This window comes from Mobula birostris, chromosome 14, assembly GCF_030028105.1.
Source record: "Mobula birostris isolate sMobBir1 chromosome 14, sMobBir1.hap1, whole genome shotgun sequence".
In the NCBI taxonomy this organism is placed as follows: Eukaryota; Metazoa; Chordata; class Chondrichthyes; order Myliobatiformes; family Myliobatidae; genus Mobula; species Mobula birostris.
Window position 1 is genome coordinate 59,115,410 of NC_092383.1, and position 22,240 is coordinate 59,137,649.

At 41.4% G+C, this 22,240-nt stretch overlaps 1 protein-coding gene across 8 annotated transcripts in view; it reads right to left on the reverse strand.

The window, feature by feature from the left end:
• The window catches only part of LOC140209923 (neuron navigator 1-like), a 672,220-nt gene that overhangs the window by 155,753 nt on the left and 494,227 nt on the right, over nucleotides 1-22,240 (reverse strand). For all 8 annotated transcript variants that reach the window (XM_072278589.1, XM_072278590.1, XM_072278591.1 and 5 more), the window contains one exon: nucleotides 8,916-9,210. In XM_072278589.1, coding sequence (XP_072134690.1) covers nucleotides 8,916-9,210 — 295 coding nt within the window. The remainder of the gene's footprint in view (nucleotides 1-8,915; nucleotides 9,211-22,240) is intronic.

A 22,240-nucleotide genomic window follows, 5' to 3' on the forward strand; every position in this document is an offset into this window, starting at 1 on the left:
GATATAAATGAAATGCAATATCCTGACAAATATTTTCTTCTGAAATCTGATGCACTTACATTACTTTTTATCACCGGTTTCATCTATTGGTAGTTCGTCATTAGTCAGGGTGTCAAAGGTTACATGGAGAAAGCAGAAGAATGGGGTTGAGAGGGGTAATAAATCAAGCATGATGGAATGGCAGGGCAGACTTGATGGACTGACTTAATTCTGCTCCTATGACTTATATCTTACAGCTGTCGTTCACTCGAAAGGTTTGGGAAGACTGAATGAACACAGTTCAGAACAGAAGATGTCAGAGACATTGATTTTCTGAGCATTTCTGGTTGCCTTGAGGGACATGACACCAAGGAGAAAAAAAGGTCACCTAAGGCCAGGAGTCTGTGAAGCCATCAAGGTGAACTAACAACTGAAAGCGGGAACTCCGGGCATGAAACAACATGCTGGGAGCACTCAAGTGGCAAGATAACATCCAAGGAGAGAGAAAGAAAGTTGATGGCTTCAGGTTATAAAACTATGAGGTCTTTAGCTGGTTCAGAGAAAAATAGGATATCACATACACATCGGACTACTACTTGTTACCATTTAAACGCAAACAACAGGAATTCTGCAGACGCTGGAAATTCAAGCAACACACATCAAAGTTGCTGGTGAATGCAGCAGGCCAGGCAGCATCTGTAGGAAGAGGTGCAGTCGACGTTTCAGGCCGAGACCCTTCGTCAGGACGAAGGGTCTCGGCCTGAAACGTCGACTGCACCTCTTCCTACAGATGCTGGCTGGCCTGCTGCGTTCACCAGCAACTTTGATGTGTGTTACTCATTACCATTTACCTACTTTAGCAAGAGAATAGCTGAACTGTTCCCAAATCTTTGCAAAACTGTTTTAGGTTGACTAGCGGTTGTTGAAATAACTCCCAGACTCCTCTCATCTTAAGGAAGGCTGCCTAGTCTGGATTCAGTATTTCGCCCAGCTGTTCAGTTGAGGAAGGCTTCCCTCTCATTTCTCTTTGGTATCACTGAAGGCTAGAAACATGTTTTCAACTTAACCATTTTTGCTAAAAAGCATGGAATATCCACATTTATTTTCAGAATTGGAAGAAGCACTGGAACTTTTTTAAAACTTGTATATTAATTCTATTCCTTGCCCTTTTGATTCAGCCATTGAATAATATTTAACAGTTCATCTGATCATTCCAAAAAATAACAATTTTTGTAGGGGAAGGCATTTCCGCTGGTTCTAGCTTTTGTTTTATTTACTGAAGTCCAGATGTGATTATATTCATGAATTTAGATATGAACTCTGTGTTATAAACAGATATTAGTCATAGTACTAAATGTTGATTTGTATCCATGAACAAAATCTCTGTACCAACACATGATCTCAATTTGTGAAGTCCTGAAAAGTTCTCCATAAGGCAAACATCCATTTATAGAGCACCCTTCACACTCGAAAACATCTCTTAATTGCCATTGAAAGGTACACCCAGGAGCCCCAAGCATATGCTTGCACAGTAAGCATACAATTAAACGTCAAAAACCATTCAGATCAAAATATATAAGAAAATCTGAGGTTAAAATTAACCCTTCTGACAACAGTTTCAGTGGATGATGTGCACTTGGTGAGTGTGTGACTTAAGGCACTAATGCGATTAAAATTCCATCCAGAACATTTCTCTGATTCTCAAAAACTTCTCTGACATATCACAGCATTTGCACATTCTGACCAAACTTTCATTTGTTAAGAATGTCAATATGCCTTGTTTCCCTTTGAAGTTCTCCTTGATCACTGTCATTCAAAAGACATCACTTCCCTTGTAACTTCCACAGTTGATAAGCAATGTTCTCTTTAAGTGTGTGTGTGCGCGCATGTGTGTATATACGCGCGCCCGCACACATCTTTTGCAACTAGCACACAAAGGAATTTAAACTGCGCACAAAAGGTTGTCACCCTCTACTTCATTAGAATCAGAATCAGAATTAGGTTTATGATCACCGCCATGTGTCATGAGATTTGTTAACTTAGCAGCAGTATTACAATGCAATACATGATAATATAGAACGAAAAAGATAAGTAAATCAATTACAGTAGATATATATATATGTATATTAAATAGTTAGATTAAAAAAAGTTCATAACAGAAATAATATTAACAAAAAGTGAGTTAGTGTTCATGGGTTCAATGTCTATTTAGGAATTGTATGGCAGAGGGGAAGAAGCTGTTCCTGAATCGCTGAGTGTGTGTCTTCAGGCTCCTGTACCTCCTCCCTGATGGTAACAATGAAAACAGGGCATGTTCTAGATAATGGAGGTCCAGGAATGAAAAGGTTATCATACGAGGAACGTTTGATAGCTCTGGGTCTGCACTTCTTGGAACTTAGAAGGATGAGGGGGGAGGATTTCATTGAAACCTTCGAAATTTGAAAGGCCTAGGGAGAGTAGATGTGAAAAAGATATTTCCCATGGTGGGGGAGTCTAAGACAAGGGGGCACAGCCTCAGGATAAAGGGGCATCCATTTAAAACAGAGATGCGGAGAAATTTCTTTAGCCAGAGGGTTGTGAATTTGTGAAATTTATTACTACAGGCAGCTGCGGAGACCGGGTTGTTGGGTGTATTTAAGGCAGAGCTTGATAGGTTCTTGATTGGACACGGCATCAAATGTTACAGGGTGAAGGCCGGGGAGTGGGGCTGACGAGGAGGAAAAAGGATCAGCCATGATTCAATGGTGGAGCAGACTCGATTCTGCTCCTATGTCTTATGGTATTAATAATGGGCGCTGCCTTTCTGAGGCACTGTTTCTTGAAGATGCCTTGGATATTACAGGGTACCCAAGATGGAGCTGACTAATTTTACTGTTAAGCATATTTCACCATCATACAAAATCACATTTCCTGTACCAGTTTCTGATTCGGATGCTATTGCCAATGTGGAGTTTGCGATGATTTATCTGCAGATTTTAGAACTGGCTTATTTATATTTTTTTTTGTCACTACGCAAGAACACTGCACAGCACAATATTTTTGTGCACACTGGTCATTATAAGTCAGAGGGAACATTGCTGATAAGCTTGTTACCAACTCATTTAATTACCACATTTCAGGAGGCCAATTCACATCCCTTGTACACAAGTGACCACTGAAGTTAGCATTCTAACTCATTTACAAAACAACCTGTAGCACCTTTATTTACGATCATGGGTTAGTTTGTGTGCTGTTGATACAGAACTCTCTCCATTGCCTCCAATGATCCAGCACCTCCAACAGCACATCATACAAAAGACAAAACAGTCTCCAGTTTAATAATGGCAAAGCAAATGGCTTTTTCACTTCTTGCTAGGGTTTCTGGTTCTCTGACTCTGTAAGAGAACACAGAATATTACAGCATTGTACAAGCCCTTTGGCTCACGATGTTGTCCTGACCTTTTAGCATACATCTATCTAACCCTTCCTCCAACCCAATGCAAGTCTCCATTTTTCTATCATCCATATCAACAACACCTCTCAGCAGCTCTTTGATGTTAAGTTCAGTTCTAAAGATCCCTGACCTGAAAAGTTGGCTCTGCTTCCTAAAATAGTTTATTTAGTTCATGTAACTTTCACTATCTATGAGGTCACTGGACTCACTGAGTCTATGCTGGTTACTTAAGCGGCTTTGGCACTTTCTGTATTTGTTTTATATTTCCAGCATCTACTTTACTTTGCTTTTATGTTTAGTTCAGTACAATGCCAGTGTAAGTTTTGATTCTGAGTTTTCCACTCTGCAATTAGTTCACCTCAAATATTGCCTTTCTTACATAGCGTCGCAACACTGTGATGTGAGGTTCAGCAGGGTCACAGCCTCAGGGAAGAAGCTCTTCCTGTGCCTGTTGGTGCGGGAACGGAGGCTCCTGTAGCGCCTACCGGATGTGAGGAGAGTAAAAAGTCCATGGTTAGGGTGAGATGCATCCTTGATAATGCTTTTTGCCCTGCTCAGGCAGAGTATATGGTAGATATTCTCAATGGTGGGCAATTGGGTGCCAATAATCTGCTGGGCAGTTTTCACCACACGCTGGAGTGCTTTGCAGTCCAACACGGGACAAATGCCATACCACACTGAGATGCAGTTGGTGAGTATGCTCTCAATGGTACAGCAGTAAACGTCTGTCAGTATCCTGGGTCAGAGATGAACTTCCTTGATGCTCCACAGGAAATAAAGGCACTGTTGCGCCTTTTTGATCAGGATGGAGGAGTTCGGGGACTAGGTGAGATCCTCAGAAATGTGGACACCAAGGAATTTGAAGCTTGATACACGCTCTACTACAGCTCTGTTGATGTAGATGGGGATGTGAGTGTGTCTCCTAGCATGCCTGAAGTCCATAATGATCTACTTGGTCTTCTGGGTGTTAAGGGCCAGATTGTTATCAGCACACCACCCGGCCAGGTGCTGGACCTCATCCCTGTAGGCCGTCTTGATAAACAAAAGTTTTATGTTGTAGAGAAGGTCATCGGCCCCAATTTCAGATGATTCTTGCTGTGTGCCTCAGAATTGAACACTTTCTCTTGTATTCATTTTACCTCAGTTTTATTTCTTTATTCTATTTGTATAATTTTTGCTTGCTGGACATATTCTGCAGACTCACATTACACAGAAGCATAATCTGATTTCAGATCCCATTCAAAATCCCCAAATTTGGTCTTACCCTGTCAGAGGTATTCTCTGTGATCTGCCCATTCCTCTCCCACCTTCCCTACTATTAAAACTAACCTGTTTTCTTTCTTTGCCAGTTACGATAAAGAGTCTATACCTTACACATTGACAGTTTTGTGTTCCGCAGATGCTGCCTGATCTGCAGGGTGTTTACAGCACCTTCTGTTTTTTTTTTCTTCAGCAGTCTAGCTAATTTGCTGAACTATTCAGGAGTGTTGGACAATGGATGCATCTGTTAGCAAGATGAGTTCCAAGGTATCGGAAAAGCCTAAAGCTCATAAGGGTGTTACACTTAGCATAAAACTAGACATAATTAAGCCTTTCGATCGTGGTAAACGAAGTAAGTAACGAAGTGAGTTTGGCTTGTGGAAGTTGACGAAGATGATGCTGAAGAGGTTTAGGCATCCCATGACCAAGAACTGATAGATGAAGAGCTGATGCAATTGGAAGAGGAAAGGATAACAATCGAAACCGAATGCAGTAGCAAACAGCCCGAAAGTGAAGTCGTCCAGGAACTGAACATGAGGCAACTGCGTGAGATTTTCGCTGCAATGATAAAGTACGACTTTAATTTTGAAAGGATACGTCGGTTTAGGGCATATTTGCAAGATGGTTTGAGTGCTTACGAAGAACTGTATGATAGAAAAATGCTCGCGACTCAGCAGTCAAGCATACTGTTGTTTTTCAAGCCTTCCACATCAGCCACAGCAGACGACAAACCACGACCTTCGACATCGAGGCCGGCAGTCACAGGAGAAGATGAGCTGCCTGCCCTAATGGAAATCGACAACGATGAGATGACACCCCAGTGTCTCACCACCCCAACCCTGGGCCACGAACAGATACCGAATCGCGGAGAATGCAGCGGTAGCCAGGAGGCACCCAGCACAGCTTTAAGAAAAAAGCCGAAACAAACAAGCTAATTAATTAGGAGCCGCCCGGCACGTAAGTGTCGGCCCAGATCAGAGGCCAATCAGAGCTGACATTTACGTGCCGGGCGGCACCTAATTATTTAGCATGTTTATTTTGGCTTTCTTCTTAAAGATGTGCTGTGTGCCTCCCGGCCACCGCTGTACCCCTGCATGCTTTGTGGATAGGTATCGGTTCGCTGCCTGGAGGGTGGTGGCCACTGCACCACCCCAACCTCCGACGACTCAGCCTAACACACCATCATCAGTGTGCTCGGCACTGTCTTCCCGATTCCCGTAAGTGATACTACACTATACATACATTACTTGTACTTTATATAGGCTGTGTATTTTTACGTGTTACTTAGTATGATTTGGCAGCTTCATAACTTAAAGGTTACTGGGGAGAGTGTTTTTGCTGACGGCGCTTGCGTGAGATTTTCTGCTGAGAGCGCTTGCGCCGTGTTTTTGCCGACGGTGCTTGTGCCGTGTTTTTGCCAAGAGCGCTTGCATGAGAATTTTGCTATGGAGAACAGTGCAGGCAATGATTGTGGAAAAGTATTTCTACTTTATATAGGCTGTGTATTTATCATATCATTCCTGCTTTTACTGTATGTTACTGTTATTTTAGGTTTTATGTGTTATTTGGCATGATTTGGTAGGTTACTTTTGGGTCCGCGAACACTCACAAAATTTTCCCATATAAATAAATGGTAATTGCTTCTTCGCTTTACGACATTTCAGCTTACGAACCGTTTCATAGGAACGTTCTACCTTCGGATGGCGGGGGAAACCTGTATTCTAATTCTTAACTTGATCAAGCTAGCTGCAGTGGCATGAGAACTGTATCAAATGAGAGAAAAACAGATTAAAAAAAAACAAGAACCTTAACCTATACTGTCAACTTCAAGCCCTTGGAGGAATAAATGATTTATAAGCAATGGTAACATTGCTTCATGGGCAAAAATATGACCATTTCTTCTCCACAAGATACTCCAAACCATATTAGGGGAACAATCATGTATACTGGCTTAGTCCTGATTGAGGACGACATGTTGGCCAGCACTTAAGAGAACATAAAAACGCAAACATGAGGAAATCTGCAGATGCTGGAATTTCAAGCAACACACATAAAAGTTGCTGGTGAACGCAGCAGGCCAGGCAGCATCTATAGTAAGAGGTACAGTTGATGTTTCGGGCTAAGACCCTTCATCAGGACTAACTGAAAGAAGAGCTAGTAAGAGATTTGAAAGTGGGAGGGGGAGGGGGAGATCCGAAATGATAGAAGACAGGAGGGGGAGGGATGGAGCCAACAGCTGGACAGTTGAGACAGTTGGACATTGACTTCTCAAACTTCCGCTAATGCCCCACCTCCCCCTCCTACCCCATCCGTTATTTATTTATATACACACATTCTTTTTCTCTCTCTCCTTTTTCTCCCTCTGTCCCTCTCACTATACCCCTTGCCCATCCTCTGGGATTCCCCCCCCTCCCTTTTCTTTCTCCCGAGACCTCCCGTCCCATGATCCACTCATATCCCTTTTGCCAATCAACCTCTTCCTAGAGATGCTGCCTGGCCTGCTGCGTTCACCAGCAACTTTTATGTGAGTTACTTAAGAGAACAGTTGTTTTTCCAAAACGTAGTCAGCCACTGCTATATGAATAGCTAAATCAAAATTTAGCCCCACGTTTTATCTAAATAAGAAACCCTGAGACAAAGGTTCAAATGGTCAATGGCGTGTGAGCCTTGACTGAGGATAGACTTGCTGACTCAGAATAAGAATGCTAGGATTGAGCCAAATGGAGATCTTAAGATGACTTTAAAATGGGTGAGAGGAAATGTGGTAACTGATGCATAGCTTTTCTTGGCTAGAATACAGCAGTCCCAAGGGATCTTGTCAGGATTGTGAGAAGATAGTTACAAAGGAAAGAAATTAAACCCAGAAAAATCTTGGTGGCACAATGAGAGCACTCTGTTAGTCACATTTAACTCACAAAGTTACAACTAGCATTCTGTTTTATATGAATAGCTATAAATTTGAAAGCATGCAAATTACACTGAGCATAATAACTGAGCAATGTCATACAATGAATAGGTAATTAAAAATTGAAGTCATTGTGATTCAGTGATATACCAGACTACATCAAAACCTAAAGTAAGCATCCTGAGAAATGAACCATTTTAATGCATTAAGATCTTTCTGGACATGCTTTGAAGAGATTGTTTCAAATTGATGTTGAAGCCAGATCATAAGTCATCCTAGCACAGGCATCATGCCCCTGTTGTGTTGCACACTTGATGACATCTTCAGTACAAATGGAATAAGTTTCTAACATTCTGATGGAAATTCGATCAAGAGCTTCTGATCTATCATCTGCATTGTTATAATTGATAGTAAAACAAGTAGCGTAGCAACCCAATGTCAAGGCAGGTACAATGTGTGACTCAAAGGTGCCCAACTAGGCATTGACTGACTCTCAACTTTAATATTTAGATGCTGCCCTTTTGCACAAAGAGCACTGAGAAAGACTGCAGCACCTCTGTACTCTGGAGCCAGGCAAAGATATGGCAAAAATGGCCCTGGTGCTCCCATTGCTCTTGGTGACAATGGCCCAATTACAGCACGGAGCATTATTTGGCTGCTGCATAGCATCAGAGGGGTAAGGGAATAATCCCATCAAGAATCTAGCGTGAGCTTGCGGTAGCCAATCTACGCCTTCCTCCCTCATCTCCCTAGATTTGCTGATCTCCACAATGGCCAAGAAGACTCCAATGTGGCCTCCATGGAGAGTACACTTCAAAGGTGAAGTGTACTCTCCATGGAAGTGAAGTATCAACTATCAAAAAATATAGAAGTGGTAAGTCCTTCAGGTAGCTCCCATTTGTCAATATGCAGGTCATGATACAATGGATTCAAATGGGAAAAATACTCAGTGTCACCATATTTAGTTTTTGCTAAACCTTGATCTGATATTAGGGCAAAATATAAATCACATTTAAACTGCTATAAATTGTGAAATTCAGCTCCTAAGGGGAATAATTGTTTTTTTTTAAAGCTGATTTCCTCGGAGAAAAGTGAGAAAGCAATGAATAAGCAAAGCTAGAGTCATACACTGTTCATCTGGGAATAAATGGAGATTACAGTGAAACAATTTCAACATGGAACCACATCATTTTAAAGGTCACAGTGAACAGAACAGGAAACTGGAAATGCAGGGGAATCTTAACCATAAAATTATTTGGAGTTTTGGCTAGCGGTGGCCTTACACGTCCCCTCAAAATGTGTTTTCATAAAACAAGCATTGCTATTCCCGACACTTACCAGATGGTTTCAGAGAGCCTGTTCCTGAACTGGTTATTGGAGAAGTTACCCCTACTGGTGCTGCACTCTTTTTCAGTGAACTGGGTTGCACTGTAGGTTGTGGTTTCTTTACTTCTCCCTTTGTAGATTCGTCAGCTGATTCACTGCGAATGCGTCTCCACTTGGTGTTTTGATCCATCTTGATATTGCTGGCATCGTAGCCACCCTCTGACTTCTTCTGGCCCTTGCCTTCAGAGCCACTGCACCAGGTCAGACCACTCTCAACCATAGAACGCTTCTCTGCATCCGTCCGCAACTGCAAGGCAATTTATACAGATCAGATGACTAAATGTTCTCAGATGAAGATCCAAACATTCACAGTCGTCAAATAATATTAGAAAAAGGAAAACGAACCTCTAAAAATTAATACGCCATCAGGAATATGGTATCTAATTTATTGTGCTGCTTAACCTGGCTACTGAGTTTAAGGCTTATGGAGTTCAATCCAGGAAAGTGTGAAGTTGATACACATTGGATGGTCGAACTTGAAAGAGTACAAGGTTAATTGTAGGATTCATAACAATGTGGAGGAACAGAGAGATCTTGGGGTCCAAGTTGATAGATTCCTTAAAGTTGCTGTGGAAGTTGATAGGGTGATTAAATAGGTGCACTGTATGCTGACCTTCATTAGTTAGGAAAACGAGTTCAAGACCTGCGAGGTAATGTTGAAGTTCTACAAAACCCTGGTTAGACTGCACCTGGAGTATTGTGTTCAGTTCTGATTGCCTCATTATGGGAAATATGTGGATGCTTCAGAGAGGATGCAGATGAGATTTACCAGGATGCTGCCAGGATTATTGAACATGCCTTATGAGGAAAAGTTGGGCATACTAGGGCTTTGTTATTTGGAGCACACAAGTGTGAGAGGAAACTTGAGGTGTGGTGTGTAAGATGACAAGAGCATAGCTGGTGTGGACAGCCAGCCCCTTCTTCCCAGGGTGCCAATAGCTGATACCAGAGGGCATCCTTTTAAGACGATTGGAGGACAGTTTAGTGGAGATGTCAGTGGTAACCATAGACTGGTGAGAATCACGTCAGTTGTAGGGAAATTACTGGAGAAAAAACTTAGGGTTAGGATATGGAAACCCATGACCTAATTAGGGAAAGCCAGCACGGCAGGGCATGTTTTTTTTTTGACAAGGTGACAAGAGAGATTGATGACAGTAGGGCAGTGAGTGGATGGTGTTTACATGGATTTTAGTAAGATGTTTGACAAGGTCCTCCATGGGAGGAAAATCCAGAAGATTAAGACATATGGGGTCTACAGCGAACTGGCTGTTTGGATTCGAAACTGGCTGGCACATGGATAGAGGGTAGTGTTTGAATAGACCTATTTGAGCTGGAGGTTTGTAATTAGTGGTGTTCTGCAGGCATCTGTGCTGGGACCTCTGCTGTTTGTAATGTATATAAATGAACTGGATGAAAATGTACATGGCTGGGTTAGTAAGTTTGAGGATCATACCAAGGTTGGTGGAGTTGTGGATAGTGTTGAAGACTGGCAAAGAATACAGCACGATATAGATCAGTTGCAGTTTGGGCAGAGCAGTGGCAAATGGAGTTGACCCCAAATAAACGTGAGGTGTTGCACCTCGGTCAGACAAATGCATGGCGACAGTATGCTGTTAAGGGCAAGATCCTTAACAGTATTGCTGAGGAAAGAGATCTTGGGATCCAAGTTAATAGGTCCTTGAAAGTGACTAAAAGGTTAATAAGGTGGTTAAAAAGCTTATGGAATATTTGCTTATATTTTGTCAAGGCATTGAATTCAAAAATCAGGAGGTTACATTGCAACTTTATAAAACTATGGTTAGGCTACATCTAGTGTACTGCATACAGTTGTCATTGCCCCACTACAGGAGGATGTTGAGGCTTTGGAGAAGGTGCAGATGAGGCTTACCAGGATGCTGCCAAGCTTAGAAGGCATGTGCTTTCACGAAAGGCTGGATAAACTTCTGTTGTTTTCCTCTGGAGCACCAGAGGCCAAGGAGAGATCTAATAGAGGTTTACAAACTTTTGAGAGGCACAGAAAGAGTGGACAGAGAGTATCCGTTGAAATGTCAAATACTAGAGGGCAAGCACTGAAGGTGAGTGGGGGCAGGTTCAAGGGGGATGTGAGGGGTAAGTTTTTAACTCAGAGGGTCATGATTGTCTGGAATGCGCTGCCTAGTATGGAGGCAAATATATTAGAGGCTTTTAAGAGACGTTTGAATAGGCACATGGAATGTAAGGAAGATGGAAGGATATGGTCATTATCCAGGTAGGAGGGATTAGTGTTTGGGTGTTTTTGATTTGCTTTTTAGTTGGTTTGGCACAACAATGTGGGCCAAATGGCCTGTTTCCCTGTGTACTGTTTTATGTTCTAGGGAAGCATTTTACAGAGAGAGGGGTAGGTGCTTAGAATGCACTGCCTGAGTTGGTGGTAGTTTCCGAAAGGGGAATGTAAGGGAGTTTTATATAGAAACATAGCTGAATGAGATATAGAGCGATATGGGCTCTTTAGGTGGGAAGGATTGGATTGATCTTAGAGTGATCTGGAACTCTACAAGAAGTCCCGGTAAGTCCAGCTATGACCTATGGAAAGCTATCTTAAGAGTGACAAAGCAGTTCTGATCAAAGTTAGGGACAAAATCACATCTGTTTGCAGGCCAATACTTCCTACAAGGTGAAACCCGCCATCATGAACGGCTTCACTTCCAGATGAGTTCCATGGCTTTTATACATGCTTCGAAAGAGAAATAAAACTACACCTCTGAAAATTCATACTGCATCTGGCAACCTGTGATCTCTGTCCAAGAAGCCAACATCAAGGTATCCTTTAAGAGGGTGAATTCTCGCAAAGCCATTAGGGCCTGATGGTGTACCTGGTAAGGCACTGCAAACCTGTGACATCCAACTGGCGGGAGTGTTCAAGGACATCTTCAATCTATCAATGCTGCAGTCAGAGGTTCCACCTGATTCAAAGGGTATCAATCATACTACTATCCAAGAAGAGTAGCATGAGCTGCCTCAATGACAATCACACACTATCACATACGTGTTGGCACGTGGCCAGGTGGTTAAGGCATTGTCTAGTGATTTGAAGGTCGCAAGTTCAAGCCTTGGCTGAGGTAGCGCATGTGTCCTTGAGCAAGGTACACATTGCTCTGCGACGACACTGGTCCTAATGCCCTTCCCTTGGACAATGTCAGTGGCGTGGAGAGATGAGACTTACAGCATGGGCAACTGCTGGTCTTCCATACAACCTTGCCCAGGCCTGCGCCCTGGAAATCTTCCAAGGCACAAATCCATGGTCTCACGAGACTAATGGAAGCCTATAATAATTATAAACTCACATCTATCATGATGGAGTGCTTTGAGAGGTCCCTCATGGCTGGAATTAACTCCTGGCTAAACAAAGATCTGGCCCAATACAATTTGCCTACAAGCACAACAGGTTTAGAGCAGATGCAATCTCACTGGCTCGCCACTTGGCTTTGGATCACCAGGACAACAATAGCTATTGTCAGGCTGCTATTTATTGATTACAGTTTATCATTCAAAACCATTATCCCCCTTTGACTAATCAACAAGCTTCAAAATCTGGCCTCTACAAATGAATCCTTGACTTTCTCATCAGGAGACCAGTCAATGTAGATCAGAAGTAACATCTCCTTGCTGGCAATCAACAGCAGAGCACCTCAAGTGCTTAGCTTGCTGCACTCGTATGCTAAGCACAGCTCAAATGCCCTCCATGAATTTGCTGATGACACAACTGTTGTTAGCAGGGTTTCAGATGGTTACTAGGAAGCTACAGCAGTGACATAGATCAGCTGATTGAGTAGTGGCACAACAACAAATTTGCATTCACTATCTGTAAGGCTAAGGAATTGATTGTGGATTTCAGGAAGGGGGAGTCGAGGGAACCCACTCCAGTCCTCATCAAGGGGTCAGCAGTGAAAAGAGTGAGCAGCTTCAAGTTCCTGGGTGCAAGCAGCACTGAAGATCTATCCTGGACTCAGTATTCTGATGCAATCACAAAGAAGGCTCGCCATTGGCTGTATTTCATTAGGAGTTTGAGGAGATTTGTTTTGTTACCAAAGACTCCTAACAAATTTCTACAGATGTACCATGGAGAGCATTCTAACTGGTTGTATCTGGTACGGAGAGGCCACTGCACAGGATTGGAAAAGCTGCAGAAGGTTGCAAACTCAGCCAGTGCTGTCATGGGCATTAGCCTCCCCAGCGTCAAGGATGTATCTTCAAAAGTCTAAAGATATATATCTTACTTACAATAAGAAAATATATATATATGTAGTTTTATTTTGTATAGTAATTTATCGTACTATTTATATATTTCATCGTACTGCTGCTCCAAAACAACAATTTCACAACATATGTCAGTGATAATAAAGCTGATTCTGATTAGCTCAAAAGTTTAGCATAACATCATGTGCCAAAGGGCCTGTACTATATATCGTTATGTTCTATGTTTATAACCGTTCCAACGTGTAGTATTGAGCCCAGTCGCAATTGCTTGAAATAAACCATTATCATTATGGAATGTCAGCTCTTTCCTTCATCCATGAGTATCCAGTTAATTGTCTGAGGTGCATTTACACCTCCTCACACAGTCTTCTTTTCATTTACCCAAAAAAGAAATGCACTATGTGCATTCTGCTTCTTTTGTATTTGCCATTGTAACTTGTTTCTATCACTCAAAATATTACATTTTTGAGCTTTCACATAGAATTACAAATTTAATGTTGTTTGTATGGATCTGGGACAAATTTATTCCAATGGCTTTATGCTCTTTGGAAATTATATAATGACCAGTTAAATCTGTTTACTCGAATGTCAGTAAATGTTCTGCTTCATCATATTTATAACTTGATCCCAGAAGGCGGAAGAATATATGTCAATCTCCTCCGAATGAAATCTTGGATCTTTCGCAAATGTGTTTCTTTCATCCATGACCAAGGATTTTTTTTTATAACTGCATGGACAGTTGGTTTTAATACTCTAAAAGCAAATGAAACTTGGTAAATATTAACAGATGATAAAAATATCTTTATGCAGCTTGGAATGTTGTCATTTTCACATATCAGCCAAAAAATGAAAATTATATTGGTTTAAAATGTAGTGTGGAGTGTTAAAAGATCACACTATGGATATCAGGGGAGATAAAAAATGTTTTAAAATAACAAAGCTCATTCCTATTAAGAAAGAGACAGTAATCTTTTAATTGCAATGACTAACCATTTTGATGGATGAAGGGAGTAACACTGTCTGTGATTCTCTTTCCATGGCAAATGAAGCAGACAATTAACATTCATAACATTTATGATGCATTGACTCAACTCTGATAATATTTTCCATAAATATGGAATGACCTGTAACATTCAATGATATTATGCCATAAGAATTTACTAGAGATCATGAAAGTGTGGTAAATTACAAATAAGAACATCAGAAAGCTCCCAAAACTCACAAATACTGATTAACCTTATAGTGCTCCATTAAATTCAGATTAACATTGCTGAAGATTCAGCAGTGTGCTTAATAATATTTTAGAACATTATTGGCCTTGGCAGATATCAATTTTGCAAACCAGTATTCTGCGGAAAATTTGAAAACATCGCTTCAAAGCACAGATAAACTAGTGTGGATTTTATCTGGAGAAAATATAATAAATTTCAGAGTGGAGGAAATTGTATTTTATTTATCATAGAAGATAAAAATTATTGAAGAAAATGTTGTGTGTAAAATACATGATTCAAAAAACATCAGGGATAAAATAATAAGGACCATTCTTGCCCACTATACATTTTAGTTAGTAAAATTCGTAAATGTGTAGTTTAAACAATTTTGAGGTACATACAAGTTATATGTATGTGCACAATGTGCCTCAATCACCCCTTACCTTTGGCCACTGTCCAAATGAATTACTATCTTCAGATCCGATCATCCCTATTGCTCAAACATGTCCTGAGGTGCAAAATACTTTCACTATACGATCAGATTTAAAATTGTAGTAGTACACACTCAGTTTAATATCATCTCTAAAAATAAAAAATACAGTTATCCTCAGAGACTTACCTCTAATTTCTTTCTCCATGAATGCATCTTTAAGGCAAAAACTGAAGTCATATTAAGAAATAAATGCTCTGATTTTTGCAGATCCTAAATAAAATTTGCCATGTCTGTACAAATGTTCAGCAATGAGCTAACATTTGATTTTGGGACACTTTAGTGGTTCATCACTTCACTGGGCTCCAATTACTTCTCTGCTTTGCTTTCGTTTTGATTTTGATGGTGCTCTAATAATATTGGAGGAAGCATGCAGAACTTGACATGGTTAAAATAAAAGCAATGTTGGGCACAGTTATGCGTTTAAAATCAAGTTCTACTCAAAGCAGGAAACTCCAGTTAGGCAAGCAAAAGGCTATTCCCGCTCCCTCCGGATAAACCGGACCTGGTGGCATCAAGATGCATCGTCACCGAGGAGGACGTTAGAAGGGCCTTCCTGAAGATAGGCGACGGGCCCAGATGGCATCCCAGGACGGGTTCTCCGGGCCTGTGGAAGCGAGCTAGCTGGAGTGTTTGCTGACATCTTCAACTGCTCCTTGCTTCGGTCTAAGATCCCCTCGTGGTTTAAGAAGGCAACGATAATCCCAGTGCCGAAGAAGAGCAAGGTGGCATGCCTGAATGACTATCGACCTGTGGCTCTGACATCAATTGCTATGAAGTGCTTCGAGACATTGGTTATGGCACACATCAACCACAGCCTACCGGTCAACCTCAACGCTTTGCAATCCGCCTACTGGAGCAACAGGTCAACGGCAGATGCCATCTCTCTGGCCCTACATTCCTCCTTAGAACACCTGGAGAATAAAGACACATAAGTAAGGCTCCTTTTCATTGACTACAGCTCTGGCCTTAATACCATCATTCCAAATAAACTGATTCCTAAGCTCCAGAACCTGGGCCTTAGCACTCAGATCTGCAGCTGGATCTTCAACTTCCTCACAGACAGGACCCAGGCTGTAAAAATAGGGGGCAAACTCTCCTCTACAATCACTCTGAGCACCGGTGCCCCACAAGGCTGTGTACTCAGCCCCCTGCTGAACTCACTGTTCACCCATGATTGTGTAGCCAAGTTTCCATCAAACTCAATATATAAGTTTGCTGATGACACAACAATTGTAGGTCGTATCTCGGGTAATGATGAGTTTGAGTACAGAGAGGAAATTAACAACCTGGTGGCATGGTGCGAAGACAATAACCTATCCCTCAACGTCAGCAAGACAAAGGAATTGGTTGTTGACTTCAGAAGGAGGAACGGATCGCACGACCCAATTTACATCGGAGGTGCGCAAGTGGAACAGGTCAAAAGCTTTAAGTTCCTCGGGGGCAATATCACCAATGACCTGGCTTGGTCCAACCAAGCAGAGTTCACTGCCAAGAAGGCCCACCAGCGCCTTTACTTCCTGAGAAAACTGAAGAAATTTGGCCTGTTCCCTAAAACCCTCACTAATTTATATAGATGCACCGTAAAGAGCATTCCATACCAATAAACTGGTATGGAAGTTGTCCTGTCCGAGACTGAAAGAAGCTGCAGAAAATCGTGAACACGGCGCAGCATATCACACAAACCAATCTTCTGTCCGTGGACTCACTTTACACCGCACGCTGTCAGAGCAGTGCTGCCAGGATAATCAAGGACACAACCCACCCAGCCAACACACTTTTCGTCCCTCTTCCCTCCAGGAGAAGGCTCAAGAGCTTGAAGACTCGTAAGGCCAGATTTGGGAACAGCTTCTTTCCAACTGTGATAAGACTGCTGTACGGATCCTGACCCGGATCTGGGCCGTAACCTCCAAATATCCGGACCTGCCTCTTGGTTTTTTTTTTGCACTACCTTACTTCCCATTTTTCTATTTTCTATTTATGATTTATAATTTAAATTTTTAATATTTACTAATTTTAACTATTTTTAATATTTAATATTTGTAATTCAGGGAGTGAGAAGCACAGAATCAAATATTGCTGTGATGATTGTACATTCTAGTACTAGTTTGGCGACGATAAAGTATAAAGTATAAGGCATTAGAGCAATGCAATCTGATGGACTGGGCAGGAGAAAGTACTTCCTTCAACTCTTTCACTGCTTGGCAAAGTCTTTTGTATACCTATTGGATTACACAAATTTCCTTTATTTTAATAAGCTAACCATTAAGAAATACTTGAACTGCATATTGAATTAGGAAATCTATCAATCATAAAATAAATAAAAGCCCACAGTAAAAGCTCATACATAAAACATTCTGGACAGCCTCTGCAAAAGATCTACAGTGCTTTTGTTTTCCTTATTTCTTCTTCTTGTGTTTGGCTAGAAAAAAAATTTATAAATTGAGACTTAAAGTTTGAAAGCATCAAAGTGACAGCATTTAACCCAAGGATTTTGAGTGCAGATAGTAATGATATAGTCGAAGATTTGGGCATAGTACAGGGTTGATGGAAGTTACCAGGGTTTGATTTGCCACATATGCATTAAGATACATTATCATTTGAGAAAAGAAACCAGGAGCAGGTTGTGTAGCTCCTCAAGCCTGTCCTGTCATTCAGTATGATCATGGTTTAATCCCCACCAAACTTTTGTCCCATTCCACAAAGGCAGTGGCATAAGAGCAGGGTGGGAGCTACCCTTGAGCCTGGTGGTACATACACTCAGGCTTTTGTACCTTGTGTCTGATGCAAACAGGAGAAGGGAGGATACCCAGTGTGGGTGGGCTCTTTGCTTCTTCACTGAGGCAGTGAGAAATATAGACTGAGTCTACAGAGGGGAGGCTGCAGGCAGCAATTTGCTCAGCTGTGTCTAAACTCTCTGCAGTTTGAGCTCACATGCAGAGCAGTTGCCATACAAAGCCACCGTGCATCCAGAGCGGATGTTTTCTCTGGTGCATTGATAATAGTTAGCATGGGTTGACGGGGTATGCCATATTTCTTGAGCTTCCTGAGAAAGCAGAGGCACTGGTGAATTTTCATGACTGTGATGTCTACATGGTTGGGACAGGAAAAGCTATTGGTGATGTTCACTCCTAGGAGCTTGAAACTCTCAACCTAAATTCCCCCAGGATCAATAAAGTATAACTATGACTAATCACCTTGGGAAACAGGAGCGTATGCACCGCTCCCCTTCCTGACTGAATGACCAGCTTTTTTGTTCTGCTGACATTGACGGAAAGGTTGCTGTTTTGACAACAAGTTGCTATGCTCTCCGACTCGTCGTTATTTGAGATACAGCACATTGTGGTGGTATAATCTGCAAACCTGCAAATGAAGTTAAAGTAGACTCTGGCCATGCAGTCAAGGGTGTACAGAAAGTAGAGTGGAGGGCTGAGATCGCAACCTTCTGGAGCACCAGTATTCAGGATAGTCATTAGATTAGATTATGAGGACACTCAGTCCTCGTTTATTGTTATTTAGAAATGCATGCATTAAAAAAATGATACAACATTCCTCCAGAATGGTATCACAAGAAAACACAGGACAAACCAGGACTAAAACTTACAAAACCACATAATTATAACATATAGTTACAACAGTGCAAAGTAATACCACAATTTGATAAAGAGCAGACCATGGGCACGGTAAAAAAAAGTCGCAAAGACCCAATAGCCTCACCATCTCACGCAGACAGTAGAAGCGAGAAACTCTCCCTGCCATGAACCTCCAAGCGCCGCAAACTTGCCGATGCAGCATCATTGGAAGCACCTGACCGCAGCGGACTCAGTCCATCCGAAAACTTTGAGCCTCCGACCAGCCCCTCCGACACAGCCTCTTGGAGTACCATCTTCTGCTGAGCACTTCGACCCCACCCCAGCCGCCGAGCAACAAGCAAAGCTGAGGACTCGGGGCCTTCCCCTCCGGAGATTCTGGACCACACAGTAGCAGCAGCAGCGAAGCAGGCATTTCAGAAGTTTCACCAGATGTTCCTCCGTGATTTCACGTCCGTCTCCATCAAATCAGGATTGCGCACGGCACCCTACTTGACAAATAACAGACATCACCACCGAAATGGCTGCTGCGAGCTGCATCACGTCGCCATCTTCTCCTCCCTCCATGGTGGAGGTGTTGCTGCCTCTCCTTATTGATTATGGGCTGTTGGTCAGGAAGTCAAGAATCCAGTTGTAGATGGAAGCATTAATTCCCAGAGTCCAGAGATTGGCGATGAGTTTGCTTGGAATCATAGTGCTGGGGGTGGGGGCAGTAGTCAGTAAACAAAAGTCTAACATAGGTGTCTTTACTATCCAATTGCTCCAGAGATGAAGAATAGGGCCAGCGAGATGGTGCTTGTAATAGACCTGGAGTTGATGCATGCCATGACCAATCTTTCAAAGCAAAGCAAACGGGCGGTAGTTAATTAGGCACATTATCTTTGCTTTCTCAGGTACCAAGATGATTGTGGTCTTCTTAAAGAGGTGGGAACCCCAGATTGAAGCAGGAAGATGTTAAAATTTTCTGGAAATACTCCCGCCAGCTGATCTGCACAGAATTAAGGAAGTAGCCAGAGGTACCATCCGGGTCAAATGCTTTCTTCTGTTTCACCCTCTGGAAGACAAATCTTACCTTCACAAAACTGACTGAAGGTTCAGGTGCACCGGAGGTCGGAACCCATTGAGACCACTGAAATCCAAGCAGCTGTACCACTTGGTCGTGAACAATATTTAATCTGGACAATATCTCCAGTGCAGCGTTTATTCCTTTCAGTTCTGCTTTTAAAGTTAACATGGTAATGGGAGTGAGATCAGAAAGATTCCGCTGGAGCTTCAAGAGGTCTCTGTGGTAAGATAGGAACAGAATGCACCCGCTCTCCCTGGGTCACAGGATTACAACAGATGAAAAAGAGGTGATACAGAACCAGAGCCCATCAATTAGATGGAGCAATGGCATCACTTGTCCAATTTTTTAAAATGTTATTAATGGACTGGTCACTGGTTCATTTTTAAATTTTTATTAATGCCCTGGCAGGATTGAAGGCAGTGATGAATCAGAGAAAAGAAACCACACAGCTTTTTCATACTTTTGAGTCAAAGCATTTTTTACAAGTATGGACACACTCTATCTCAAGGAGGGATGAAAGAAACAGACTTGAGGCCAGGAACAATAATTACTCTGCTCCCAGTGACCCACATGAATCAATACCATGGGGTTCTTCCCCTTTTGTTGTAGACTGTCCATTGAACTCACCTGCAACTAAGCAGGTTCTCAGCATGCACAGTCTAGCAACATGACCTAAGCGATTTCCAGCCCTCCTCAAAACCAGGTTGAATATTAATGGGATATGGCATTATATTTTATGAGGCCATAAAAAGTATAAACTAGTTTACCTGATAAACTTAACAGGAATTGGTAAAATTACAATTTTAAAGTAATTTTGTGGCCTGAAAATGGGCTGAAATTTGAAGGCATTGGTTGCCTGAGTTCAGGAAACAGAAAAAAAACCAACAGAATCAACAATCAATATCTGAACCTTCCGAATGTCTGCTATTATCCCTTCCTCTCAATTAAGTTGCCATTGTTAAGAAGCTCACCTTCGTACTGGTAATAGCAGGTCAAGCACTGTACTCAGCTTTTGAAATCAGATTCTGCTCACTCCCACATCTTTTTAGCCAATGTCTGTCATTAAAATCATGCAGGACATTTCATAATTTCAATCCTACTGTGATGAACCACCAAATCAGCAAATCCAATCACCACAGCCAGGAATAGAATTGATAAGTGAAATGTAATTTAAAAGCCAAGATCCTTCGATCAAATTAAATCATAATTTAATACATAAAATAAAGATAGTGAATACATGAAAGTCAACTAAAGGAGAATTCAGTTATGTGTTAAATATTTCATTAAGTCTAATTCAAATCATTAAGTAAAATAATTACGAAGTGTACACATTGGGAAGTCTTATGAAATCTATCTTAATTTAGAGGGTTAATTTCTTAACAAATTATCACAGTGTCTTTATAGTAAACACTATTATATTATTATTTTCATCACACATAAGCAGAAAGAGATGAGAACCCTTTTGAAACCAATTATTTGACATTAATTTTATAATCAAGTTGCTTCCAACTATTTAATGGGGTTGACTGAAAGAACTGACTGAACACGTTCGTGTATTGGACATAATATACACAGTTGAATACTTAGCAGGGTTGTAAACTCAATAAGATCCATCATGGTCACAACCTACTCCATGACTGAGGATATCTTTTAAGAGCAGCATCTATCACTGAGTACCCTCATTTGGGACTTGCCCTATTCTCATTATATCATCAGGGAAGAGGTAGAGGAGCACGAAAACCAATACTCAATGATTCAGAAACAGCTTTCTGAACAAGCCACAAACTCATGGACCCTACCTCGCTATTCTTTTATTGCACAACATATTTATTTTTGTAATTTATTGGAATTTTATGTATTTGAAAAGTAAATACTGCTTCAAAATAACAAACTTCATGTCATACATCAGTGATGATAATCTTGATTCTGTGCAGACTGAGCTCAAAATGTCATTTTACCTAGACAAAGAATGAAAATAATTAAAACCCCGCAGATAGTGAAAAACTGAAATAAAGACATAAGTACTAGAAATATGCAGTCCAGGCAGCATTGGTGGAAATTGAGACAGAATTAACATTTAAGTTTGAGGACCATTTGTCAGAGATGACAGGGGTTTTCAGAGATATCTGATCACTTGCAGAGATATGCCTATGGATTCAGGGTGTTGGACCACATCCAGTCAAATGCACCAGCTAAAATAAAAGGGTTTAAAACATGAACAATCTTGCTCAAGCATTTTTACGTACAGCTAGCAAGAGTACAATAGAGCAGGTAGAGATTAATAATCTTTTACAGTACTAAGACTGAAAGTAACAAAAATATCAGGTAATGTCATTCAAGAATGAACTAGATGCCTGAACATATATTAGGTTTACGGCAGCCAAACTTGGGTGAATGCAATAAAATCCAGGCTAGAGAATGCATTTGGTCATCCTGAGACACTAAACAGAGATTGCATCTCCAGAAAGAGATAAAACCTTATGGAAATGTTGCCACTCTTGCCTAATCCGAAATGATCTTGTCTCACTCACAGTTTATGACTAAAAGGAAAACTTGATCTTCAAAAACGATTCTAACCTTTGTTCCCAGATAATCATAGAATCATTGAACTGCTGCAGTATAGAAAGAGGCTATCCAGGTCATTCAGTCTGTGCTAGCTCTTGATAGTGCAATCTTCCCAGGCC